This window comes from Antechinus flavipes, chromosome 3 (assembly GCF_016432865.1).
Source record: "Antechinus flavipes isolate AdamAnt ecotype Samford, QLD, Australia chromosome 3, AdamAnt_v2, whole genome shotgun sequence".
Classification (NCBI taxonomy): Eukaryota; Metazoa; Chordata; class Mammalia; order Dasyuromorphia; family Dasyuridae; genus Antechinus; species Antechinus flavipes.
The window spans coordinates 249,191,800-249,214,924 of record NC_067400.1 but is presented as its reverse complement, the minus strand read 5'-3'; the positions used below and the strand labels follow the sequence as shown (position 1 = coordinate 249,214,924).

General features: G+C 35.0%; 2 protein-coding genes across 5 annotated transcripts in view; one reads left to right on the top strand and one right to left on the bottom strand.

The window, feature by feature from the left end:
* The window catches only part of TTC3 (tetratricopeptide repeat domain 3), a 165,134-nt gene extending 151,300 nt beyond the window's left edge, over window positions 1–13,834 (bottom strand). For 2 of the 3 annotated variants that reach the window (XM_051984857.1, XM_051984856.1), the window contains exons 1-5: window positions 13,746–13,834; window positions 8,130–8,215; window positions 2,522–2,567; window positions 1,893–2,043; window positions 937–1,021 (exon numbers count right to left, since the gene is read on the bottom strand). In XM_051984857.1, the coding sequence (XP_051840817.1) occupies window positions 937–1,021; window positions 1,893–2,043; window positions 2,522–2,567; window positions 8,130–8,204 (357 nt within the window). In that variant the 5' untranslated portion in view covers window positions 8,205–8,215; window positions 13,746–13,834. The remainder of the gene's footprint in view (window positions 1–936; window positions 1,022–1,892; window positions 2,044–2,521; window positions 2,568–8,129; window positions 8,216–13,745) is intronic. The other variant, XM_051984858.1, reaches the window with a different exon arrangement.
* A 91-nt stretch (window positions 13,835–13,925) lies between these two features.
* On the top strand, window positions 13,926–22,835 carry PIGP (phosphatidylinositol glycan anchor biosynthesis class P). 2 transcript variants are annotated; one of them, XM_051984859.1, is made up of 5 exons: window positions 13,926–14,112; window positions 14,483–14,586; window positions 19,472–19,544; window positions 19,776–19,894; window positions 22,259–22,835. In XM_051984859.1, exons 2-5 carry the CDS (start codon window positions 14,505–14,507, stop codon window positions 22,387–22,389), a joined length of 405 nt encoding a protein of 134 aa, XP_051840819.1. In that variant the 5' UTR covers window positions 13,926–14,112; window positions 14,483–14,504; the 3' UTR covers window positions 22,390–22,835. The 2 variants fall into 2 exon arrangements, with proteins under 2 accessions (XP_051840819.1, XP_051840820.1); XM_051984860.1 differs by lacking the exon at window positions 13,926–14,112 and adding an exon at window positions 14,139–14,307.
* The last annotated feature ends 290 nt before the right edge of the window (window positions 22,836–23,125 follow it).

Here is a 23,125-nt window from a genome sequence, read left to right as displayed (position 1 = left end):
GTTAACGTCCAAAATTGAATTTTATCTTTCCCTCTAAACCAATTTCCATACTTCCCTTTTACTATCATGGACATCACCATTCTCTCAGTCACCTAGGTTTGCTTCAGTAAAATACTCAGTATCATCCTCAATTCCTCCTGGTCAATCATTTAATCTAAAAATTCAATTATCTGCCAAATCTTGTTTCTTCTACAGCATTTTTGATATGTGTTTCCTTCTTTCTAGAGATAGCTACCAATCTGGGTAAGATGCCTATTATTCCATTAGCCTAATTAATTAATTAATTAATATCTTTGTCTCAAATTTCTCCCTACTCAAATTCCCCCTTTAATTATCTGCCATAGTAATTTTCTCCAAAATATGTCTAATATATCACCTATTCTGTTCAATAAACTCCAGAAGCTCTCTATTATCTCTAGGATCTAATATAAATTTTGACATTTTAAGCTTTTCTTACATATTAGTCCCTCTTATTCCACCCCCACCCCATTTTATTGTCCAGCCACATTGACCTAGTTGCTGTTCCTTACACACAATACTTTATCTACTTCACACTCTTCCACTGAATATTCCCTTTTCCTTGAATGCTCTCTCCCTCCTTACTGCCATATTTTAGAATCTCTGGCTTCTTGCAAGACTCAATTGCTAGTACCCTCCCAGCTAAGATTATTTTATATCTACTCTGTATAGACTTCATACATGCTTATTCATTTACATGTTGTCTCTATTACAATAAGCTCCTTGGAGAGACTCTGTTTTTCCTTTTTCTTTTTTCTTTATGGTTTTACAAGTAGTTAGCACAGGTCTGGTTTAATAAACAACTTAAATTATTATACTGATATACATTGATGTGAAACATACCAGATTATAAAGACTAGTTTTAAAAAGTACATAACGTTAAGCATCTTTGCAATGGATCCTTAAAGTGCCACTTACCACAACTTTCTTTGCCAAATCCACAATATCTTCCAGCAATTCAATATGCTGTAGTCTCTTCAAACTTAATTCACAAGTACTAGAGCTGCTTAAAGAAAAAATTATTTTAGAAAAGGGCAAGGTTTTATATTGCCTGATTCTGAACTTTAATATTAAAATTCAACTGTATATAATAGTAGCTGACATTTTAAGGTTTACAATGTGACTTACAGGCTTTATCTATTTGATTTTCCTAACTGAGTGAACTACTACACCTTCTTCTCCCTCTGCATAATACTGATGATTATCTTTTCATGACGGACTGTTTCTAAGTTTCCACTATCTGGAAATATTGGTTAGAAATCAACCTTAAAGAGATTAACAGTTTGTATCTAATGAATAAATTTAGTAGAAGAATGTTATGAAATAACCAAATGCAATTCTTCTACAATACTTGGCATTGTGATGTTTTTACTAGTTACAAATACAGAATAGAAATATGTGAATAAACTGTCAAGACCAGATAAGAGTAATAAAAATGATTTAAAAGAATGTAATAGCTAAAGGGGTTGAACTAAATAAATTGCCATTTTATTCAAGTATGTGAAAGATTAAGAAAAACAGATGTTAAATAGTTGTTAGAGAGAATTAAAAAAAGGGATTAAAAGTACAATAAGAATTTTAATCATTAAAAAATAAAAACAAGACTGTGAGGGTGATTAAATAATATAAGAATAGGTCACATAATCTCTTTTTTTAATTTTATTTAGATATTTAAATATAAATGCTTAAATTTACCTAGCTACTTAAGTGTAGCAAATATTTAAGTGTACCTCACATACTTAATACTGTAAATGAACCACATTATCTCAAGCTATTTTTCTACTTTTAGAATTCATTTTTCAGGGAATTAACAACATTCTTTTAAAAGTCAAAGAAAGCAACAAAAATACATAAAAAACACATGCCTTACTTACCTGACATCTATACAAGGATGTAACTGAGACACTACAGGAGTCTGTTCTCGTTGAAAAAGAAGTGGCCAGAAGATGTATATTTTAATGACATCACAGTAATCTCGAAGGACATGAAGTGGCTTACTACACCAGATTTTGCAGATATCCAGTTCTTTATTAAAAAAAATTAATATTGATAGACTTTTTGAGTAGGAAAAAAAATGGTAAATAACATGAAGCATAGATTAAAAATGAGAGGAAATTGATTAGTGAAAATATTTTCCCCTCATTTTACATATGCTGGAAGTACAAATTGTTGTTCAACATTTTTTGGCACTAAAAACCTGAGATTTTAAACATAAAATAGTTATAAGAATAATTTTTTATCTCTCTCTCTCTTTTTTTTTTTTTGCTAAGGCAATTGGAGATAAGTGATTTTCCCAGGGTCACACAGCTAGGAAGTATTAAGTGTCTGAGGTCACATTTGAACTCAGGTCCTCCTGACTTGAGGGCTGGTGCTCCATTCTCTGTGCCACCTTGCTGCCTCTGAGAATAAATTTTTGAAGAAGTATGACACCCCATAAAACATGGATTTTTATTCTCTTATAATACCATCAATAAAATAAAGGTCCAAGTGCTAAATTACTCACCTAGATTTGTCTTAACTTGTGAATATTTTGCAGGATATGCCCCACCCTGAAAAAAAGAAAATATGTTTTGTTATTCTTTGGTAAAAACATTGTGGCATATTTAATTTGATTGGTAAACTATAAATCAACTATGCAAAATAACAACTTGTGCTATGTTTTAAATTTCTGGATTAGGCTACTTTTTTAAACCTACAAATCAGCAGGTTCTTTTCCAGGAGCTATCATGCTCCCTTTCACAATTTTCAATTATCCACTTTTGATCAAAAACACAATTATGACTTATCATGTAAATAGGTTAAAACTCAAATCCATTTGTTTCTATTCTGATTACACACACACATACACACACACACATACCCCTCTTAATTTTTAATTAAAATGGTATTTTGAGAAATGAAAATGCAATGAAGTTAACTATGGCCAATATAGTATCTTTCTTGTCCTATTTTTAAGTTTTTATGTATTTTAATTTTTTTATTCTGAACTTAAAACCCCCTCAAAATAGAGATTTTTATGGCTACAAAACAGAAAGATACAAAATTCTATTAAAGAACCATGACGCTATCTGCTATTCTAAAGCATGTAGAGAAAAGAATATATAGCAAATTCTTCATATTACTTTCAAAACTGTCCTTGACTGTTTTCTTTTTAATGTCTTTCTTTTCTCTACTAAGTATTTGAAAAACTAGTTCAATGACCATTTTTTGCATCACTACTAGTTTTCTCTTCATATAATTCCTATATCCCCAATTAAAAACTGAGAGAAAAAACCCTTATAACAAACTAAAATCAAGCAAAATAAATCTACATATACAGTAGTCATGTCAAAAAATAAGTCTTATTACATAGATGCTTTGCCATAAATCCTCCAGAGATATGGCTGGTGATTACATTAATTAGTTAAGTTTATCAAAATTATTTTTATATACAATGCTGCTGTCATTTTCCAAAATCAGCTCACTTCATTCTATATTAGATGCTACTTAGGATTCTCTGCAATTATCTCTCTCTCTCTCTTTTTTATTATAGCTTTTTATTTACAAGTTATATGCATGAGTAATTTTATAGCATTGACAATTGCCAAACCTTTTGTTCCAATTTTTCCTCTGCTTCCCCCCCACTCCTTCCCCTAGATGGCAGGTTAACCAATACATGTTAAATATGTTAAAATATAAAGTAAATACAACATTAGTATACATGTCCAAACAGTTATTTTGCTGTACAAAAAGAATCAGACTTTGAAATAGTGTACAATTAGCCTATGAAGGAAATCAAAAATGCAGGCAGACAAAAATAGAGGGATTGGGAATTCTATGTTGTGGTTCATAGTCCTCTCCCAGAATTCTTTTGCTGGGCGTAGCTGGTTCAGTTCATTACTGCTTCATTGGAACTGATTTGGTTCATTTCATTGTTGAAGATGGCCACGTCCATCAGAATTGATAATCATACAGTATTGTTGTTGAAGTATATAATAATCTCCTGGTCCTGCTCATTTCACTCAGCATCAGTTCATGTAAGTCTCTCCAGACCTTTTTGAAATCATCCTGTTGGTCATTTCTTACAGAACAATAATATTCCATAATTTTCATATACCACAATTTATTCAGCCTTTCTCCAATGGATGGGCATCCACTCAGTTTCCAGTTTCTGGCCACTACAAAGAGGGCTGCCACAACCATTCTTGCACATACAGGTCCCTTTCCCTTTAAAATCTCTTTGGGACATAAGCACAGTAGTAACATTGCTAGATCAAAGGGTATGCACAGTTTGATAACAGTGTTTGAGCATAGTTCCAAAAGCTATTATCTCTTTAACCATTTCTTATGAAACAATATTTCATTAAATTCACATACAATTTATTCAGCTATTCCCCAATTACTGGTACCCCCATCAGATTCTAATCCTTTGTTTTTTTTAAATTTGGAAGTCTCTTTTGCTTTTCTTTTCCAATATTATCTTCTTTTTAAACTCTTAGAACAAAGCCAATCCACATTGAGGATCTCCATTTTTCTCATTTTACTCCCTCAGCTCCTTATGAAGAAATTAAAGCTGTAAAAAAACTCTGACACTTGTTTCTTCTCTCTTCAGAATGTTACTACAATGCCATCATACCACCCTGTGACTGCTTAAATAAATTTAATTTTCTAGGTTTCTCTGGATACAAGTTTATATTTCAAAGTTCCTGCTCATCATCAGAAATGTTTTCATCAAAGACGTCTGGGAACAAAGTCTTCTATTCGAGAAGTTAGCAAAATTATGGTCTATGAGTCAAAACATTTTTGAGTGGGCTAGTGAGTTGAAAACAGTTTAAACAATTTTATTACAACAGTCATGCTTATTGAATTATATATCAAGGTACAAACAGTACAACAATACAACAGAGTAAAGTAATTTTAACAAAGATCCTATGTGGTACTCTCATTGCTTCTTACAGGAATTCAGCTCACAAATTGTTGTGATGCAGTTATAATTTGATGTTATTTCAAGTGTTACCTGTATTACTATACCACAAAATTTTTTCATTACATTCATTATATAATGAGTATACACTCATTATGTTAAAAAAAAGAAAAAAAATGTATTATAATTTTTTGAACTCAGGACTGAAACTGAAGTTTTTCTGAACAAGAAGAACCACCTTCAACCATTAATATCAAACACTGAATGGCTTTGGAAATTAATTTTTGTTGCAGACTTGATAATGTTTCTTAATGAATTCAACCTAAAATTACAAGGTAAAAGAGCACTCATATACAAAACTTATAAACAAGTCAATTAAACAACATTAATTAATCACAAGTAATGCCATACACTTCCCTTACTGTCAAAAATTAGAGATAAGGTCTCCATTCCTATACAAATTAGCAGTAAATATACACACACACACACACACACACACACACACACACACACACATATATATATATATATATATATATATATATATATATATATATATATATATATATATGTATATATATCCTGAGCTCAAACTACAGTTCCAGTAGCCTTTTTCTAAAACTTGATACAGTTACAAAAGAAATTTCCAAATGTCTATTTAAATGTGCAGTTGAAGAACTTTTACCAACCTTCACGATTATTTTACAATATAATGACTTACTAAAAGGCAAGTATCAAGAATCAAACAGAATTATATAAATTGTCTTCCATGAGACAAATATGTTAAATATTATATGTTCATAAACTGATATCAACATTTGGCAGTACTCTTCTGTATGGAAAGACATTTTCAAAGATGAAACATGTAAAATATCATTATAAATTAGCATTAACAGATAAAACATTTGCAATCAATAATGGCAGGGAATGATTTTGAATCCCAATTAAGTGAAATGTCACCCCACCAAAAACATAATTGAACTCTTCTCATTAGTTGACAGGTATTACAAAACAAACTATAAACATACTGTTATATTTTGAATTTCATCAATAAAATTTTTTTGCAAATTTGTTTTCTTGTTATATAAATACTTGTAGAATACTTTCAATTTTGCCTATTAGCCCACAAAGCCAAAAATATTTACTATCCAGTACTTTATAAAAAAAGTTTGCCAACTTCTGATCTCATCCACTAAAGTTTCCTTATGGGATTATACTGAGTTTTGCCAGCTAAGTTATTCATGATTATAAATCTAGATTTTAGGGCATCTCCAGATCTATAATAATTTTTTTAAATATTAGTTTTATATTAGCTTCTTTGGATTACTTATCACGCCAGCTTTGGCTCCTGATTTAGGCCTTTGTGCCAGGATCAAGGTTCTTACCCTGCTGCACTTCTGCGCAAGCTCATTGAGGCTTCTTAGTCTTATCCTGGGTCCCTCGGGTTACTGTGCTGACATGTACTTTACAAGACTAGACTTGTCCCCCTCTTGACCCCAGACCTTGGATGTTCTTAGCACTAGACTTTCAAGACCCTCAGGCCAGAAGGCTATGAGTGACCCCACTTGTCTCCCTGCTTGTAGAGCAAAAAGTCATGCAGACTACATGTTTCTATGACCAAGCTCTGGTTATTCTGGGAAGCTACCAGCTTGTTTGCCTTTTCTGGATTTGCTAGTGTCCCCCATTCCCATTGCCCATGGGCTTCTGGCTGAATTTTAGTGCATTTCTGGGATGAAAGAATCACTGGAGTTTCTCATTGTGTGTGTGTGTGTGTGTGTGTGTGTGTGTGTGTGTGTGTGTGTATTGGGGGGGGGAGAGGATGGGGAGGGTCTCATGTGAACTTTAGATTACTTTATTAGAGAAGGTGGAGCATCCGTCTTAAGCTGGAATTCCTCATTTCATTACTTTTTTTTTTTTTTTTTTAACAAAACAAAGATCTATTTTATAGTCAGTGCTCTTCTACTGAAATCATACTCTGATGTTTCACTGTGTCACAAGAGTGGTCCAGAGTTTTCAAAGATAACGCTAACGCAGCACAAACTCTGGCTTTCTATCAGCCAAAAGATATTTGTGATCTGAGATTTAGCCTAAGTTTGAAGAAGATTAAAACCAGATTTTTACCTAAAAAATGACTAGAAAGTTATATCACACTTCAGAGATCATCCCACAAATCACACAGTTGCAATATGAAACAGAAAATTAAGTATCCACCCAACAAAGATAGTTCCTTTAATTACTGAAGTAAATCTTCAGAGATCTAAATTCCATATTGAGAAATGTTAAATAAGAGTGTTCAGGAGCTCTTATGTTTCAAGAAGAAATAATTGGAAATATTGCTTGAATATATAGTTTCCAATTAATATTATGAATCAAAGGTAAGTACTGATCAATAAACAAGAATTTACTAAGGGCTTACAATGTGACAAGGTTGGCACTGAAGATAAAAAGATAAAAATGACAGTTATGGCCATCAAGTAATATACAATTCTACTAAAAGAGGTAATATGTATATGCAAGTATATAGAAAAGGGGGGGGGGCTTACTAATAGTTGGGGAAAGTCAAGAAAAGGAGCTAGTAAGTAGTATATATTACTTGTCCTTTCTTCCTCTCTCTTTTCTATTTTTTTATTTTATTACTTCTATCACTTAATCCCTTCTAATCAGAGAGGACCAATTATTTTAATAACTGGCAGATATAAGGAAAAAAAAATTTATAATCATTTGCCATATGAATATAATTTCTCTTCTACATGAAGTTGCTTTTAAATTTCTTCTCTCAATATACACACAGTCGCCAATAATGAGGTAAACAAAATGCTGAAATCAGAATCAGGAAGACCTGGGTTCCAATCTCCCCATGCACATTAAATAGCCTTGTGATCCAGGAAAAGTCATTTAACTTCTTTCAACCTCAGATTGCCCCCCAGTAAAATGGTAATAATAATAGCACCTACCTTAAAAGATTTCTGTGAATAATATAGGTAAAGTGCTTCACAAACCTTGAAGGATTATATAAATTCTAGCTATTCCTATTCTCTTCATTTTTTAGATCCTATCATCTAATATTCCTGATTTTTTGAGGCAGAAACTTTTTCTTTTCAGTTCTTTTCAAAAAACACAGATGGCATTAAAAAATCAGTCCTTCCCTCACATTACTTCTGAATACAAACCTTTAAAATGCATTTGATTTTTTTTTTAAAATGCTTACCTGTTCACAGCAAAGTTTAGTAATGCGAACGTAGCTGCTGCCAATTAAATCTGCTTCAGTTATGGAAGTCTCCATTGTACATGATCCTAAAGGCCATCAAAAACAAATTCAAACTTCAAATCAGTAAAATGAATAAAAGTTCTGAAAGTGAATTTTATCTTCATCACAATTAAGACAATCACAGATTTTTTACAGAGTACCTGAGGTGGGTGGAGGGTATTAGAGTTGGAAAAAATACTGGCTCTAGGAGAAGAAGCCCAAGTCTTAATTCTCTGCTCTGGGCTTCCAGTTAAATGACAATATGAAAAGTTATAGAGGATCCCAGATATTCCATATATATTCCAATCAAGATGAAAAAGAGTACTAGATCATAATTACTATTAAAAGAAATACAAATCATCTGAAATTATGCCCAAAAAGTTATCATACTGTGCATATCCTTTGATCCAGCAGTATTACTACTGGGCTTATATCCCAAAGAGATCACAAAGAAGGGAAAGGGACCTGTAGGTGCCAAAATGTTTGTGGCAGCCCTTTTTGTAGTGGCCAGAACCTGGAAAATGAATGGATGCCCATCAATTGGAGAATGGTTGGATAAATTGTGGTATATGAAAGTTATGGAATATTATTGTTCTGTAAGAAATGACCAGCAGAATGAATACAGAGAGGCTTGGACTTATATGAACTGATGCTGAGTGAAATAAGCAGAACCAGGAGATCATTATATACTTCAACAATACTATATGAGGATGTATTCTGATTCGACAAAGAAAAGATTTAACTCAGTTCCAACTGCTCAATGATGGACAAAATCAGCTACACCCAGAGAAGGAACACTGGGAAATGAATGTGGACTACTTGCATTTTTGTTTTTCTTCCCAGGTTATTTTTATCTTTTGAATCTAACTCTTCTTGTGCAACAAGAGAACTGTATGGTTCTGCACACATATATTGCATCTAGGATAACATATTTAACATAAGACTGCCTGCCACCTGGGGAGAGGGTGGAGGGAGGGAAGGGAAAAGTCAGAACAGAAGTGAATGCAAGGGATAATGTTGTAAAAAATTACCCATGCATATGTTCTGTCAATAAAAAGTTATATAAAAAAAAGAAATGCAAATCAAAATAACCTTCATCCTAATATTCAGCAAATTTGCAAAGTTAACAAAAGCAAGGAATAGTCCATTTCAGAAAGTCTGTAGAAAGTCAGAAAACACTAAAGCACTGTTGAAAGAGCTGTGAATTTGTACAATTATCCTAGAAAGGTATTTGAAAATTACTGGAAGGGATTAAAAAAAGGTTCATATCCTTTAATCCAGAAACTTCATTACTTATTAGATGAGGAGGTCCTGGGTAGCTAGGTGGGAATTGAAAAAGAGAACCTGAATTACTGTATACAATCTGAAAGCTCAGCTATTCCCAGAAGGAAGCAGGGAGAAGCATTGATCAGAATACCTAGGCCTTAAATAGGCCTTTTGTTTTTGATAGGACAAAATCATCATAATCCCATAGTTACAGTTTCCAATCAAAAAACCAAGTTATGATACCTAATTCAATCCCTTCCATATAATTTCCCTATAAAACACCTGCACATACAATATAACCTAACTAATCCCTACAAATGCTTATTAGGAACCTAATGCCTTTTTGGGGGGTTAACAAGCCAACCAATGGCTTAATCCCCCATTTGCCATGCCTTAATGGTATCTTTCCCTTAATGGCCTCTTAGGCCCCTTGCTAAAAATCCTTATGGATTTAGCTTGCTCTTTTCATTGTAATAAAATCTCTACCTCTTGATTAGGAGAAGATCTAAGCCTACAAATTCTTTTGAGATATCCCAAGACACCAGTCTAAAATCCCAATATTAATTTTGGGGTCCAACACCCCAACCTCAATATAGTCATGTAGCCCAACAAGCTAAAAGACAAAAAGAAAGGCTCAATATGTCAATTACATTAAAGTGCTAGAATATTACTGTGAGAATTGGATGAAGATTTGGTTTCCACAATTTTGTAAAAAAAAAAAAAAAAACCTAAGAAATGAAACCTAAAATTTAGGCTGAGGTGGAACAAAGGAAACATAGAGGGAGATCATAAATTAGAATAAGAAACATGCTATTAATAGATGCAGAAGATATACACACCCAAATAAGGAAAAAGAAAATAAGGGCTAGGGTCGCCAGAAATATGGGGAATGGGAATTGTAACTAAGAGAGGGACTGCCAATATAGTCACTTAGGGGAACTAAGACCAAATAAGGTGAACACCAAAGGATATTAGATATAATCAGCAGAAGGGACTCATACTCAAATGAAGAGAAATTAGCAGAGGCTGTAACTTCTGTAGTACACAGCCCATTGAAAATCAAGGGAGGGGCTTGCATTTTGGACAGGGTACAAAAAGGTATGCTTTAGTGCTTTAAGGCCTGCTTCCAGACACCCATTCTTGCAAGATCATGAATAAAAATCTTTTCCTGGCTTCATCAGCCAGTCTACAGAGTACTTGGTAAAAGGTTAGTCTCTTCCATTACTTTAAGAAAAACTGAAAGTGAAAAAATAAATCAATAATAAAATAAAAGCATGTAATGACTCATATGAATGAGTGAGTAAGCACTGCAAGGAAAACAACATACACAATGACTACTATAACATAAATGGAAAGATCATCAACAACTGAAAGAATCATGATAAATTATAAACAAGTTTGGTCCATAAAAGAATTTAAAACTCCCCCTACTCCTTTGTAGAGGTCCATAAGTATGAAATATTACATTTAGGCTCAGCTTTTTTTGTGCTAATCAGTTTTACTGAACTTTTTTTTCTTCCTCTTTTTTTTAATTGTTATAACAACAGCTCTCTGGGAGAGAGAATGGGAAGAATACAAGAAGAAATCAAGATGATGAAAAAAACAAGTAATAGCTCAAGTAAAGATTAACAAATTCAAAGAGGGAATTTATAAATTGCCTAATTCAAGAGAGATTAAGAATATGGAACCTGGCCCTGGTACAAAAATTCCAAATCAAGATCTGAAGCTGCACATAAACAGAAGACACTAAACATTATGAAGAATTATGATCTCTGAAGAAATGGCAAAAAAGTAACCCTTCTAGACTAAAAGAAAGAAAATCAGCAAAGAAAGGTATTTTCTAACCTACTTTAAAAAAAAAAAAAATCAATCTTGGAAGCAGAAAGTCCAGAGGGTTTCAGACCAAAAGAACAATTTACGTTCACCCGGAGGCAATCCAGACCAAAACAAAGACCTAGCTGGCTGGGACTGGGATCTTTTGTTGGCCAATCAAAGTGAGTCACAGTGACTTGGATTAAGGCATATTTTGGGGTTCATGAGCTAGATTTCTTTATAAGGAACCATGCCTTAAATCTAAATCACAAACATGCATTATACAAAATAAACAGAAATAAATAACAATAGGAATACACTAGCGTCAAAAGGAACTGGAAAAGGCTATAAAGCTAAAAAAAAGTAATCTAAGCCTCTTTTTAACCTTATTCTATTTTTATTCTTATTCTGTGTCTAACCTTATTTTTATTACTCCCCTCTACAAACTCTACAGTTAAAAATCAACAAATATTTATTATTTATTGTGTGCCAAAAACTATGTTAAGTACTGGAGATAAAAGAAAAAAAAAAATAAGCTTTGACTTTAAGAGATGAACTTTCTAATGAAGGAAACAACAATGTAAATTAATAGGCACCTACAAAACATAAACTGGGTAGACCAAGTTAATTGAAAGGGGAATGTTTCAGATTGGGAGTTGGGAGGGGAAAGCCAGCTATACTGGCCTACTGGTTCACCACCAATATATGTATGTTCTTTCCCTGTGGCTTTGTACAGGTTATCTCCCACATTAGAAATCTGCTCATCCTCTTGAATTCCTTGTTTTCTATTTAGTGGAAGTGCCTCTTTAATTCATGAGGTCTACTAAAAACTAATACTTTTCTCATCTCTAAGGTTTATCTCATTTATTAAATGTTCTTTAAATGTGTTAAAAAAAAAAAAAAAGACCAAAAACGTTTTCTTTCCCAATTAGAATGTAAGCTCTTTGAAGGCAGGGATTATCTCATTGTGTCTATCTCCTGCACCTAGCACAGGCACCTTCAAAAAATAATTACTGATTAACTGAGGTTTCTTTCACTTATGTCATACACCAGCACTCCATCAAAGCATGGATTGGACCTAAGATTCAGAAAGACTCTGTCGGTAAAGAGCCTCCTCTATTAGATGTTACAAAGCTGAAAAAGTAAGAGGGGAAAAGGGTCTATTTCCCCCTGAAATGTCAATCTATTAAAGTTCTGAATGGCTCACCATTTGGTTGCCAGGGAAGGTAATTTTTTTTTGGCTACTGCTTCTCTTAGTCATCTACTAGTTAGTTAAGACAAGATTATCCATAATGATAAAATCACATAGCCTTTAAATATTGGGTTATTAATTTTGCATAAGCTTTTCTGTCATCTACTAGCTTACTATGGAAAAGAATATACACTGTTCTCATATTGACTTGAACTTTTCTTTCCTTCAATTCAAAAAGTACAGTACTTATCGACCACCTACTATGCATGGGTCACTGGAGATTTTTTGTCTTTAGATTTGTTAACTAATGAATGTAGGGTTTGCTCCTTTTACTGATAAATGGTAATTGGTCTGTCACTTAAAATCTTAGAGAAGTTATACAAGTTCTCTTGTATTAATTACTTACTTGTATTAATTAATTAAAGAATTTGTTCATTCCCATGTAGCTAGTGTAAAAAAGAAGCAAGATTTGAACTCTTTACTTTGGGCTGTTTGGGGATAATGCTAAGGATTCTAAGCCATATATATGGGATACAAAGAAAAAAAAATAACATATGGGATATAAAGAAAAAAAAGAAAACAATAACAGTTCCCATCCTCAAAGAGGTTATACTTCTTCTGATTTCACAGTTATGAAGACTGATGTGCTTTTAAAAGCACAAGTTTTTGATCACAAGTTAAATGAGCAGGCCCTGTCTCGTATCCTTAGCTCTCTATCCCATTTTCATCACATCCATCTGATTTCCCATGTCCCACCCACATATTATTAGACACAATCAGCCAAGTCTCCCAACTCCACATCTTTCTCAATACCCACCTGGGGGAAGAGGAAAATGCTCAAAATAAGCTGAGGTGGCTGGAAGGAGAGAGGAGGAGCAAGGAGCTCAGGATGGAAATGGATGCCCTGTCTTGAAGAAGGTTTAATTTCCTGTCAAGCATTATTACTCCAGCGGACAGACTAGCCTGGACATAACGGCCTCTCCACAATAACAAGTGGTAGAGGAACACTTGCATTTGCACACACAAATAGGGGTGCACAAATGATGGGCAAGATCATGGAAAATGCAGGTAGAAAGATCACCTAAGCCACACACAAAGACTTATATGAGGAAGGGAAAGACCGACGGGCTACATACGTGCAGGCAGGAGGGGCACCTATACATACACGAAGGGTGTGTGTGCAAACACCCAAGTGAGACAACATTCGTTGCGGCAAGGCCACAAGCAGGCAGAGGGGAGGGTCGTTTGGTCGCGCCTGTGGACGGACACATCCAGACATTCACAGACGCACACACATACACACTCACCGAATCCGCCACGGACGAGCTTTAATTCGCGTCCAGGTTCAGAAGCAGGTCTCGGTCCGAAGGCAGCCGTCAGCACCACGTCACTGAGCCCGGAGCAGGGGAGGGAGAGCAGTGAAGAGAGGAAGACGCCGAGGAGTCACGTGGGAAGTGCGCAGGCGCGCCTGGCTCCTCCCAGGCCCGCTCTGACTTCTCCCCCCTTTCTTCCCGCCCCCCCTGCCGCAATCCACCCCGCCCGAGAGTCCCGGCGCGTCGCGTAGAAAAGCTCTAGGTAGTGAGCCCCCCCTGGCCGGCCTCCCAGGCTCCCGCGGTGGCACCTGCGCACATAAGTTCGGCCTAGCGGTTCTGAAGCTGGCACGAAGGAAAACTGGTGCGTCACGATGTTAATGACTTTAGGAGAGAAGAGGTGCCCCTGATACGTTGTCATCTCTCCTTCCTCCTCAGCAGCATCCCCCCAGTCTGGGACAAAGCTCCCTCCTCACCCGGGCCCCGGAAGGAAATGGAGCCCCGGGGAGACACTGAGACGCCCCCCGGGCGACACTGAGACGCCCCCGGGACCCCGGAGGTGTCAGCTCTCGAAGCACGAGCTTATCTATGTTGTGTGTGCTCCGAGCAAAGGGATACATGGGTGGGGTCCGAGGGAAAGAAAGTCCCTAAAGAGCAGAACATCGAAGTTCATAGCAGAGCTCTAAAGGAGATTAATCGTATGTGATCAGCTGTCTTCTGTTTCCTTCCAACAGGTTCCCTAAAGCTAAAGAGACTATGGTTGAAAATTCACCATCACCATTGCCAGAAAGAGCGATTTATGGCTTCGTTCTTTTCTTAAGTTCCCAGTGTGGTTTCAGTAAGTATGACTGAATAAGGAAATGTAACGTGATGGAGCTAAACTCTGCTTTTTCTTTACAATACTGTGAGCTTCTGACACACCTGTAAGTTAAGGCATCAAAATATGATACCACCAGGGGCAACTAGGTGGCGCAATGGACATAGTACCGGCCTTGAAATCTGGAGGAACCTGAGTTCAAACGCGACCTCAGACACTTAACACTTCCTAGCTGTGTGACCCTGGGCAAGTCACTTAACCCCAATTGCCTCAGGGGAGAAAAAAAAAGTGGGTAAGTTACTTACCTTCAGATTAGCCCCAGTTGCTGATCTGCATTAGTAAATTATAGATAATTTCTAAATGGGGAGTTCCTTGCATTGATGAAATCATATCTGGACCTAATGATAATAATATTTACAAAAGGCAAATTGAAGACCTTTTCAGAAAAATGTAAATTTTGCAAAGCAAACCCTAACTCTAGAAATTTGCTTTTGAAATTTGGGGTCATAAAAACCTCTGGCCTATAAATGAAAGTTTGCAGTTTGAACAGTTCCACAGTATTGATTGCTGCTCATGGGTGGGCTCTGTGACTTACCTGTGGAATTCCCTAAATGTCCCATTCCAAAGAAATGCAATTCTTATGAACTTTTAGATGATTATGATTTTGGTTGACTATCTCACTGGAATATAATTAAAAGTAAAATGCTTTATGGCTTTCAGAAGTTTTAGTTATAAGATATAATTAATGTAGGAAATCTCTAATAATTTGGTGAGTTGCAACTTTAATGATCTGAAGTAGAGAAATTGGAAGGATATTTTGTATTAAGAATGAACTTCCTTGAAAGGATCTGATAAATGGAAAACTGGGAGCTCTGGATGATTAAAATTCAGGGAGATGAATTTTTTTTATTATAGCTTTTTATTTACGAGATATATGCAATTTTTCCAGCACTGACCCTTGCAAAACCTTCTGTTCCAACTTTTTCTCTCCTCCCACCCCTTCCCCTAAATGGCAGGTAGATCAATACATGTTAAATATGTTAAAGTATATGTTAAACACAATGTATGTATAAATATCCATATAGTTATTTTGCTGCGCAAAAAAAATCAGACTTAGAAATAAGGTAAAAATAACCTGAGAAGGAAATTAAAAATGCAAGGGGACAAAAACAGAAGGAGTAGAGATATATTTGGTTCAACTCAAGGAGATGAAAATTTTTAGAAAACCAAAGATCTTCTTTTATCCAAAAACAAAGTGAGATAATAGACCAGTGCAAAATTCTGTTTTTCTTCTTTCAGAGTGTAGCAAGGGGAATAGAAGAAATATCCCTTCTTTTCCATCCTCAACCCACTAGAGCAGTTTATGGCAATTTGCATCTGAAGTAAATGGTGTAGGTAGATCTTTGTACATACAGCCCAGAAGGTAGTTCATGAACCCCAACTACTAGGATTTTTTTTTTCATCCTTTGTATTTTATTTTATGCATTTAAAAACATTCATTCAGAAGTGGTCCAGAGAAAATAAATGACTTTCCCAAGATCACATGGGTAATGAAAACCAGGATATGAACTTAGTACTCTTGATTGTAGTCAGTTAGTAAACATCTGGTATTACATTTGGCTCCTGCAATACTTCATTTAGGAAGTTGAGTGACACCTTTCATTCAGAGAGGAACACTTTCACACCTGGTACACCTTTCACATCCCAATGATTCTGAACTCCTATAGGTCATCATCTAAACTTCATTCCTTCCCCTTACTTTCTGATTCCTTATTGCCATCCTTCTCCACCCTTCCACCCAAAGTTTCAACCAGATGCCATCCAGCCCTTCCATTGTATTCTCTGGAATACTTGTTCCATAGGCAACAAACTTCCCTTCATCCTAAATCTTTTTCTCTCTCACTTCTTCTGTCTGTTCAAACTTTACTTCCCTCTGATGGACCAGCCTCCCTAACCATCCTTTCTAGTACCAGATACCTCTTCATGAGGTGGTTAATCACCACCTCCATATAGTCTCCATTCCTTTTTTCATGCAGTAACCTCTCCTTTGAGGTTCATTTTAATCAAAATCCTAGTAGCTGTTGTCTTTATATCTTTCCTCACTTTAGGTCACTGTTCTTCCTTCCTGGCTCACAGTTTTTCTCTTCTTCCCAACTCCTGCCCTCATCCTAGAGGACTTCAACATTGACTCTCCCTCCCATTCAGTTACTCAAGCTTTTTACTTCTTATGAGCTATTCCTTCACCTCACTTCAGACACCTCACCTCACACACAAAGATGGTCATTCCTTTGATCTTGCCATTATCCACAAATGTACTGCTTTATGTTTTAAAATTCTTTAAATTTTTAATGTGATCTCTTGGCTTTTCATCTCTCCCTCTGCTTTCCTTGACAAAATTCTAGTCTTTTTCCAGACTCTGATTTCTAGTCTTTTAGACCATCTTCCCTGCGCTAGCCACTTTCTCCTCTCCTTATCTTGACTCTTTCGTGAACCAATCCAGCACTACACTGTCCTCCTCTCTTGAGTCCTTACCTCATGATTATCATGTCACTTATTACTCCCACCTTTTCTAAACCTTTTCATGTCTTCTCAAACCATCCAAGGTTCCCTCTTCCTCCATCCTCTCAGGTGAGAATCTTGCCTCATATCTTCAGAAAAATTGAAGCCATTTGTCCAGAGTTCCCTATTCTCTCCTCTTTATTTCATCACTCATTATGCATTCTGGCACTGCCTTTTCCTTTGCCTCTGTCTCACATGATGAAATGACCTTACTCTTTATCTAAGATAACTGCTCTATTTGCTCAAGTAATCCCCTGCTTCTTTTCTCTTCAGACAGATTGTCACTTTTAATCTCTGTCTCAACACTGTCTATACTACCTATAGTGCTCCCATGTTTCCCCCAGCCTGAAAAAAATCCTTGTTTGCTTCTTTCATCCTCTTCTGCTCTTTGTAGCCTGCTGGTGAGTTAGCCTGCCTCAGGTCTCTCCTTATTCCAGACCATCATCCATCAAAGTGATTTTCCTAAAGCATTCAACTTGTCACCCCCACCACTCTGTGACTCTGAATCACCTCAAGAATCAAATACAAGATTCTCTGTTCGTCTTTCAGATCCTTTTGTAACCTCCAGCCTTCCCTTCTTCCAGTGTTCCTACACCTTAATCCCAGCCACATGCTCTTTCATCCAGTAACAGGGGCCTCCTTGCTGGCCCTCAAACAAGACACTCCATCTCTTTTCTCCAGGCATTTTCTCCAGTTTCCCTCATGCTGATCCCTCTCTATCTTCACCTGCTGGCTGCCCTAGATGCATTTAAATCCCAACTAATAAAACCCCTCTTAAGTCTAGAGTAGAGTGCTTCTCTTAATTATTTCCTGTTTATCCTGTATATAACTTGTTTGTATATATTTGTTGATTTGTTGTCTCCTTTTAAATTGTGAACTCCTTGATAGCAGGGCCTTCCCCCCCCCCCCTTTGTACCACCAGTTTTTAGCATAATGTCTAGTGCCTAATAAATATTTGTTTATTGATTGCACCAAAGTTTCTCCGCATTCCTAATGGAAAATCAGGCTGGTGGCAGCAAGATGTGGAAGTTGCCTTGTGCCGGCACAGATAGCAGCCTTCCCCCAGAAGACATGCAAAGCAGAATATGACATGGGGCCAGAGAAAGGTTGGGAGTCTTCTCACCCCAGGCTAGATAAGCCTATAATACCAGGAAGTTGGAGTCTTCTGGTGAATCAAGATGTCCTTTTGGGGCAGTTGGAAGTAATGCTGGCTGATTTCTTGCTGTCTCCCCTAAGGGGCAATGCTCAGCTGCAGGTTCACCTATGGCTGAAAAGCTAGATTCTCATATCCCATTTGTGTAAGGCGGAAGAAAATACATGAGGAAAGGCTAAGAGTTGTGATTATTGTTTTGTGGGACTGTGGTGACCTCTTTTGTTGCCCCCATTTCCTTTTTCTAAAGATAATCCTATAGTTCTCAACTTCTCTATTCCTAAAGTTACATTCTTTTGTTTGGTACACATGGCACATATTTGGTGATCTCTTCCATTGTTTTAACAGACGAAATACTCTATCTTGTCTTTCTTCTGATGGTGAGGTTCATTTATCAGTCCAGCTTACATCCCTTTCCATTGTCTCATTACTTTTCCAGGCAGGAGGAATTTGTCCCTGGTTCTCTTTACCTATAGTTTTGGAGTATCTGAACTAACATCTGTAGAGTCTTGACTCATTTAGTCCCATGTTACCATGAATAAGTAAATGTCCTCAACACATTGGAGTTGAGTCTTTGTCATATGATACTTTGCTTGACTCATCAGTTACATACTCAGATGAATTCACATAATCTTCACCTAATTAGTACATCAGAGATCAATATTAGTTTCAACATTAGGACAAGCTTTATAAATTCTTTTAGATCTGGCTAACCCTTGACCTTGTCCTTCAGCTATTTGGAGCATTCTAATCAAGTTGTGTCCTCAGAGATTACCTAACCCCACTAGAAATTTGTTACACTTGAGTTGGGCCCTTACTGCCACTAGCCACTTACCTGCATACTTGTATTTCTTATATATAGCTGCCAAATTGATGTTACAGAGATAGTCTGATTATCCAACTCTTGTTCTTAGTGGGTTATACCAAGATGAATAACATTTTGTCCCTGAAGCTAATAACTAGTGGAGGAAAATACATATGCATAAATAACTTTAATTCAAGTCCTTTTGATAAAAGTACCAAGAAGACAAAGGTCTATCCAATACAAAGTCTTCTTTCTTTCCTATCAGAAGATGGAAAGATTATTTTTAGCTGTCATGATAAAAGCAGATTTCCTGGTAAAGATCTTGAGTAAGACATTAAGATAGAATATGTGCCTTGTTTATGATAGTTTTAATATTTTTTCTTTTTATACAGTACTCTATCTCGTGTGGGCATTTATTCCTGAGACTTGGTTAAACTCCATAGGACTAACATATTGGCCTCAAAAGTAAGTTGAAAATATACCCTTAGTAAAAAGTAAAGTTAATTTTACTGTCATTGTAAGGGGTTATGTATTTTGGTTAAAAATCCAAAAATTATTTTTTTTAATAATATTAAATACTAGCAAAGCATGAAAATTTTACCCAGATGCCAGGGGCCAACAAAGGTGGCTTTTGGTACTTTAAGAATTATAATTTTTAAACATATGTATTATTTACTTTAATATTCTGTTCTACAGGTATTGGGCAGTTGCTTTGCCAGTCTACCTCCTTATTACTTTAGTAATTACTTACATATTATTATTTGGAATTAATATGGTGAATACTTCTCCACTGGACTCTATTCATACAGTCACAGGTAAATTTAAATTTATATAATGATTAGATCAGATCATCATAAAGTTTAGCAAAAAATGAAAAATATTAATATAATTAGGCACTTTGGCAGTATGTTACCTAAGAGTTCTGGACCTGGAGTCAGGAAGAACTGAGTTTATTTCCCTCCTCACATGCTTAGCTATGTGACTCTTGAATGAGTCTTTTAACCTCTTTCAGCTTCAATTTCTTCATTTGTAAAATGGAAATAATAATAACAGTACCTACCTCACAAGATGGTTGTGAGAATCAAGTGAGATAAAGTATATACAGTATTTTGCAGATCTTAAATCACAGTACAAATAGTGGCTATTATTACAGCTTGATTTTAGTATAAGCTATTATATTATTGAAGATGATTGATTTCATATTTTATGACAGTAATACTGTGTCATATTCTTATAATTTTGTTCTAATAACAATAATCATATCTATCTTTATGTTTTAATAGTGTTATATCATTTTATAGTGTTATATCATTTTTTCACTTGCTCTTGAAGGAAGAAAATGAAGAAACTTCATGAACAAATATGACACATTTTATCATTCCACTATTCTAGATGAGGAAACTGAGGCTAAAAGTTGTTAAATTAACATGGAGTCTTAGATTTGATAGAGACATTAGTGTGCATGTAGTCTAAACCATACTTGATCTCCACTTCAAAATATCCAAGTGGTCATCTAATCAATAATTTTAATAGAGATTTCATGCTTCTGGAGGAAGCCCAATCTACTTTAATTATTTGTGAGTTTTTCTTCAAATCAAGCCTAAATTCAGTCTTTGGCAACTTTAACTATTTGTTCGCATCCCTGACTTCTGGGAACTAATCTCTTCACCATAGTTCTTCAATTACATTACAGTATTGAATCTCAAACCCCAGTCTATTAACTCTAATTCCAGTATTTTTTCTGCTTATATTACACCAAATCTAAAAACAGTTTCATCCACATTTAGGAATTTGTTTGGAAAAATATAGGTTTCCTGCTTTTGTTTGGAGAGTGTTGATTATCATTCTTTCTCATAAGAATATATTTTGTTTGTTGTTGTTTAGTCATTTCCAGTCACGTCTAACTCTTTGTCACTCCGTTTGAGGTTTTCTTGGCAAAGACCCTGGAATGGTTTGCTTTCACCAACATTTATTTTACAGATGAGGAAACTGAGGCGAACAGGGTAAAGTGACTTATTTAGGGTCACATAGCTAATAATTGGCTGTGCATTTAGATTTGAACTCATGAAAATGAGTCTTCCTAACTCCAGGTCAAGTACTCTATCCATTGCACCATTTAGCTGCTCTATGAAAATATGTACTTTTAAAAATAACATTCTTAAAGATGTTAAAAAAAATTCTTAAAGAAGAATTTGAATTTTAGTAGTAAAATGTCTTCCATGATAAACCTCCCAAGGCATGTTCCTTATCTCCCATAATTTTAATGACTACAAGACAAAATTATTTAGAAAGATTTGCATAAATAATAACAAACTCAAAATTTGGGGGCTATTAACTTCAGTAAGCATAGCATTTAGATGCATTTCTGCTCTTGTGAGAAGTGTGCTTTTTCATGAGGGAAAAACTGACTTAAAAAAAATCATTCCTATACTTGCAAAATGTCAATTTTTCTTGCAAACTAGATATAGGAGAACTAATGTATTATTAATTAATGTATTAATGTAATGCCTTTTAAATTTTTATCTCCATGTTTTAGGGTTTTTTAAAGTAAATTTTAAGACTTTATTGCTAAATATGTAAAATACTGTATTATCATCTTAATGATTTGCAATGAGATAAATTGTGTTCCTTTTGCCTATTGAACTATATTGTTGCTCTTGATTAATATCAGAAACTGATTTAGATCACTGATTCTCCACTTTTTTAAAGTACGAGAACTTTTAATTTCAAAAAACATTTTCAGATCACTTATGATGGAAATTGTAATACTAATGTATATTAATTAGAAAAATATATAATGATAAAAAGACTACATGATTTGATAACACTTCTAAATTAATTTGTATTATAATAGATATAATATGCTTATGATTATAATAATAATTAAAATACAATTTTACTATAATACATTTGAAAAAGAAATGGCTATAGCTAATGTGACATTTACCCAGTCTATATAAGTTATATTTGCTTATACATTTTTTCCAGTGAGTCACATTACATATCTAATTGGTGCAAAATAAAGACCAAAATGACAGTGTTTGGTGCCTGCATTCATTATTAGACTTCTTCTAGTAACCCTGCAGTCCTCTAGAGGTCTCCACCTCACAGATACTGATTGAACAAGAACATTAGATTTAAGCAATGTTTTCTATTTATTTATTTATTTTTTTTTGCAGATAACTATACCAAAAATCAGTCACAGAAGAAATCTCAAGAAAAAGCTGTTCCAGCTTTAAAAGACATACCTATTAGTGAAGTGAATCAAATGTTCTTTATTGCTGCCAGAGGACTTTACACTAAAAGCTGAATTATACAAAGAACATCTCAGTCCCAAATATTCATTTAAGAACTTTTTGAATAGGACTATTTTGACTACCAACTTTCTGTTTCCCTCAAACATCTTGTATTAATTGAGAAGGAAAAAAGATCCAAGTTGAATGAAAAGAAAACTGACTGGAGCTGGGAAAACCTTGTCTCAGATCTCACTTCTGAGACAATAGTTGAATGACCCTGGGCAAATCACTTCTCAATGCTCAATGTAACTCTCTAAAACTTGCCACAGAAAAGATGCAGAGTTCCCTCTTCTGGGGATTTCTTTTGTCGGTTTCATAATGGGTGAAGTCCCTCTCAATCATATTTTTCTGGAATGAGATTCCAAATATTAGTTGATGAATGGAAGAAATAAAATACTACATATCATATTTACTAGAAAAGCTCTAATTAAACATTTAAATTGTAGTTAATGAACAAGAATTAACCTTTTTCTTACTTGGCTTTTAATGGGTTAAGTATTCAAACTACTTGCCACAGAAAAGATTGCATCTGATTCAGTTCAACAAAAAATTACTAAGTATCTAATATGTGCAAGACACTGCTAGGTTCTGGAGATATGAGGACAAAAACAAAAGCTGTCTTTAAGGATCTTACTTTTTTTTGAGGGCATATGACATATATATATAAATATAATAAATATCTGAAAAGAAAAAGGGTGCTAACCAAAGGGGGGAGGGAGATTAGAAATATTTCTGAGAGGAGATGACCTA

Excerpts from the sequence above, each read along its gene's own strand:
- PIGP (XM_051984859.1), top strand. The coding sequence starts at position 14,505 with ATGGTTGAAAATTCACCATCACCATTGCCAGAAAGAGCGATTTATGGC. Across the intron at positions 14,587-19,471 it reads AAGTTCCCAGTGTGGTTTCA|TACTCTATCTCGTGTGGGCA; the intron begins GTAAGTATGACT and ends CTTTTTATACAG. Across the intron at positions 19,895-22,258 it reads CTCTATTCATACAGTCACAG|ATAACTATACCAAAAATCAG; the intron begins GTAAATTTAAAT and ends TTTTTTTTGCAG.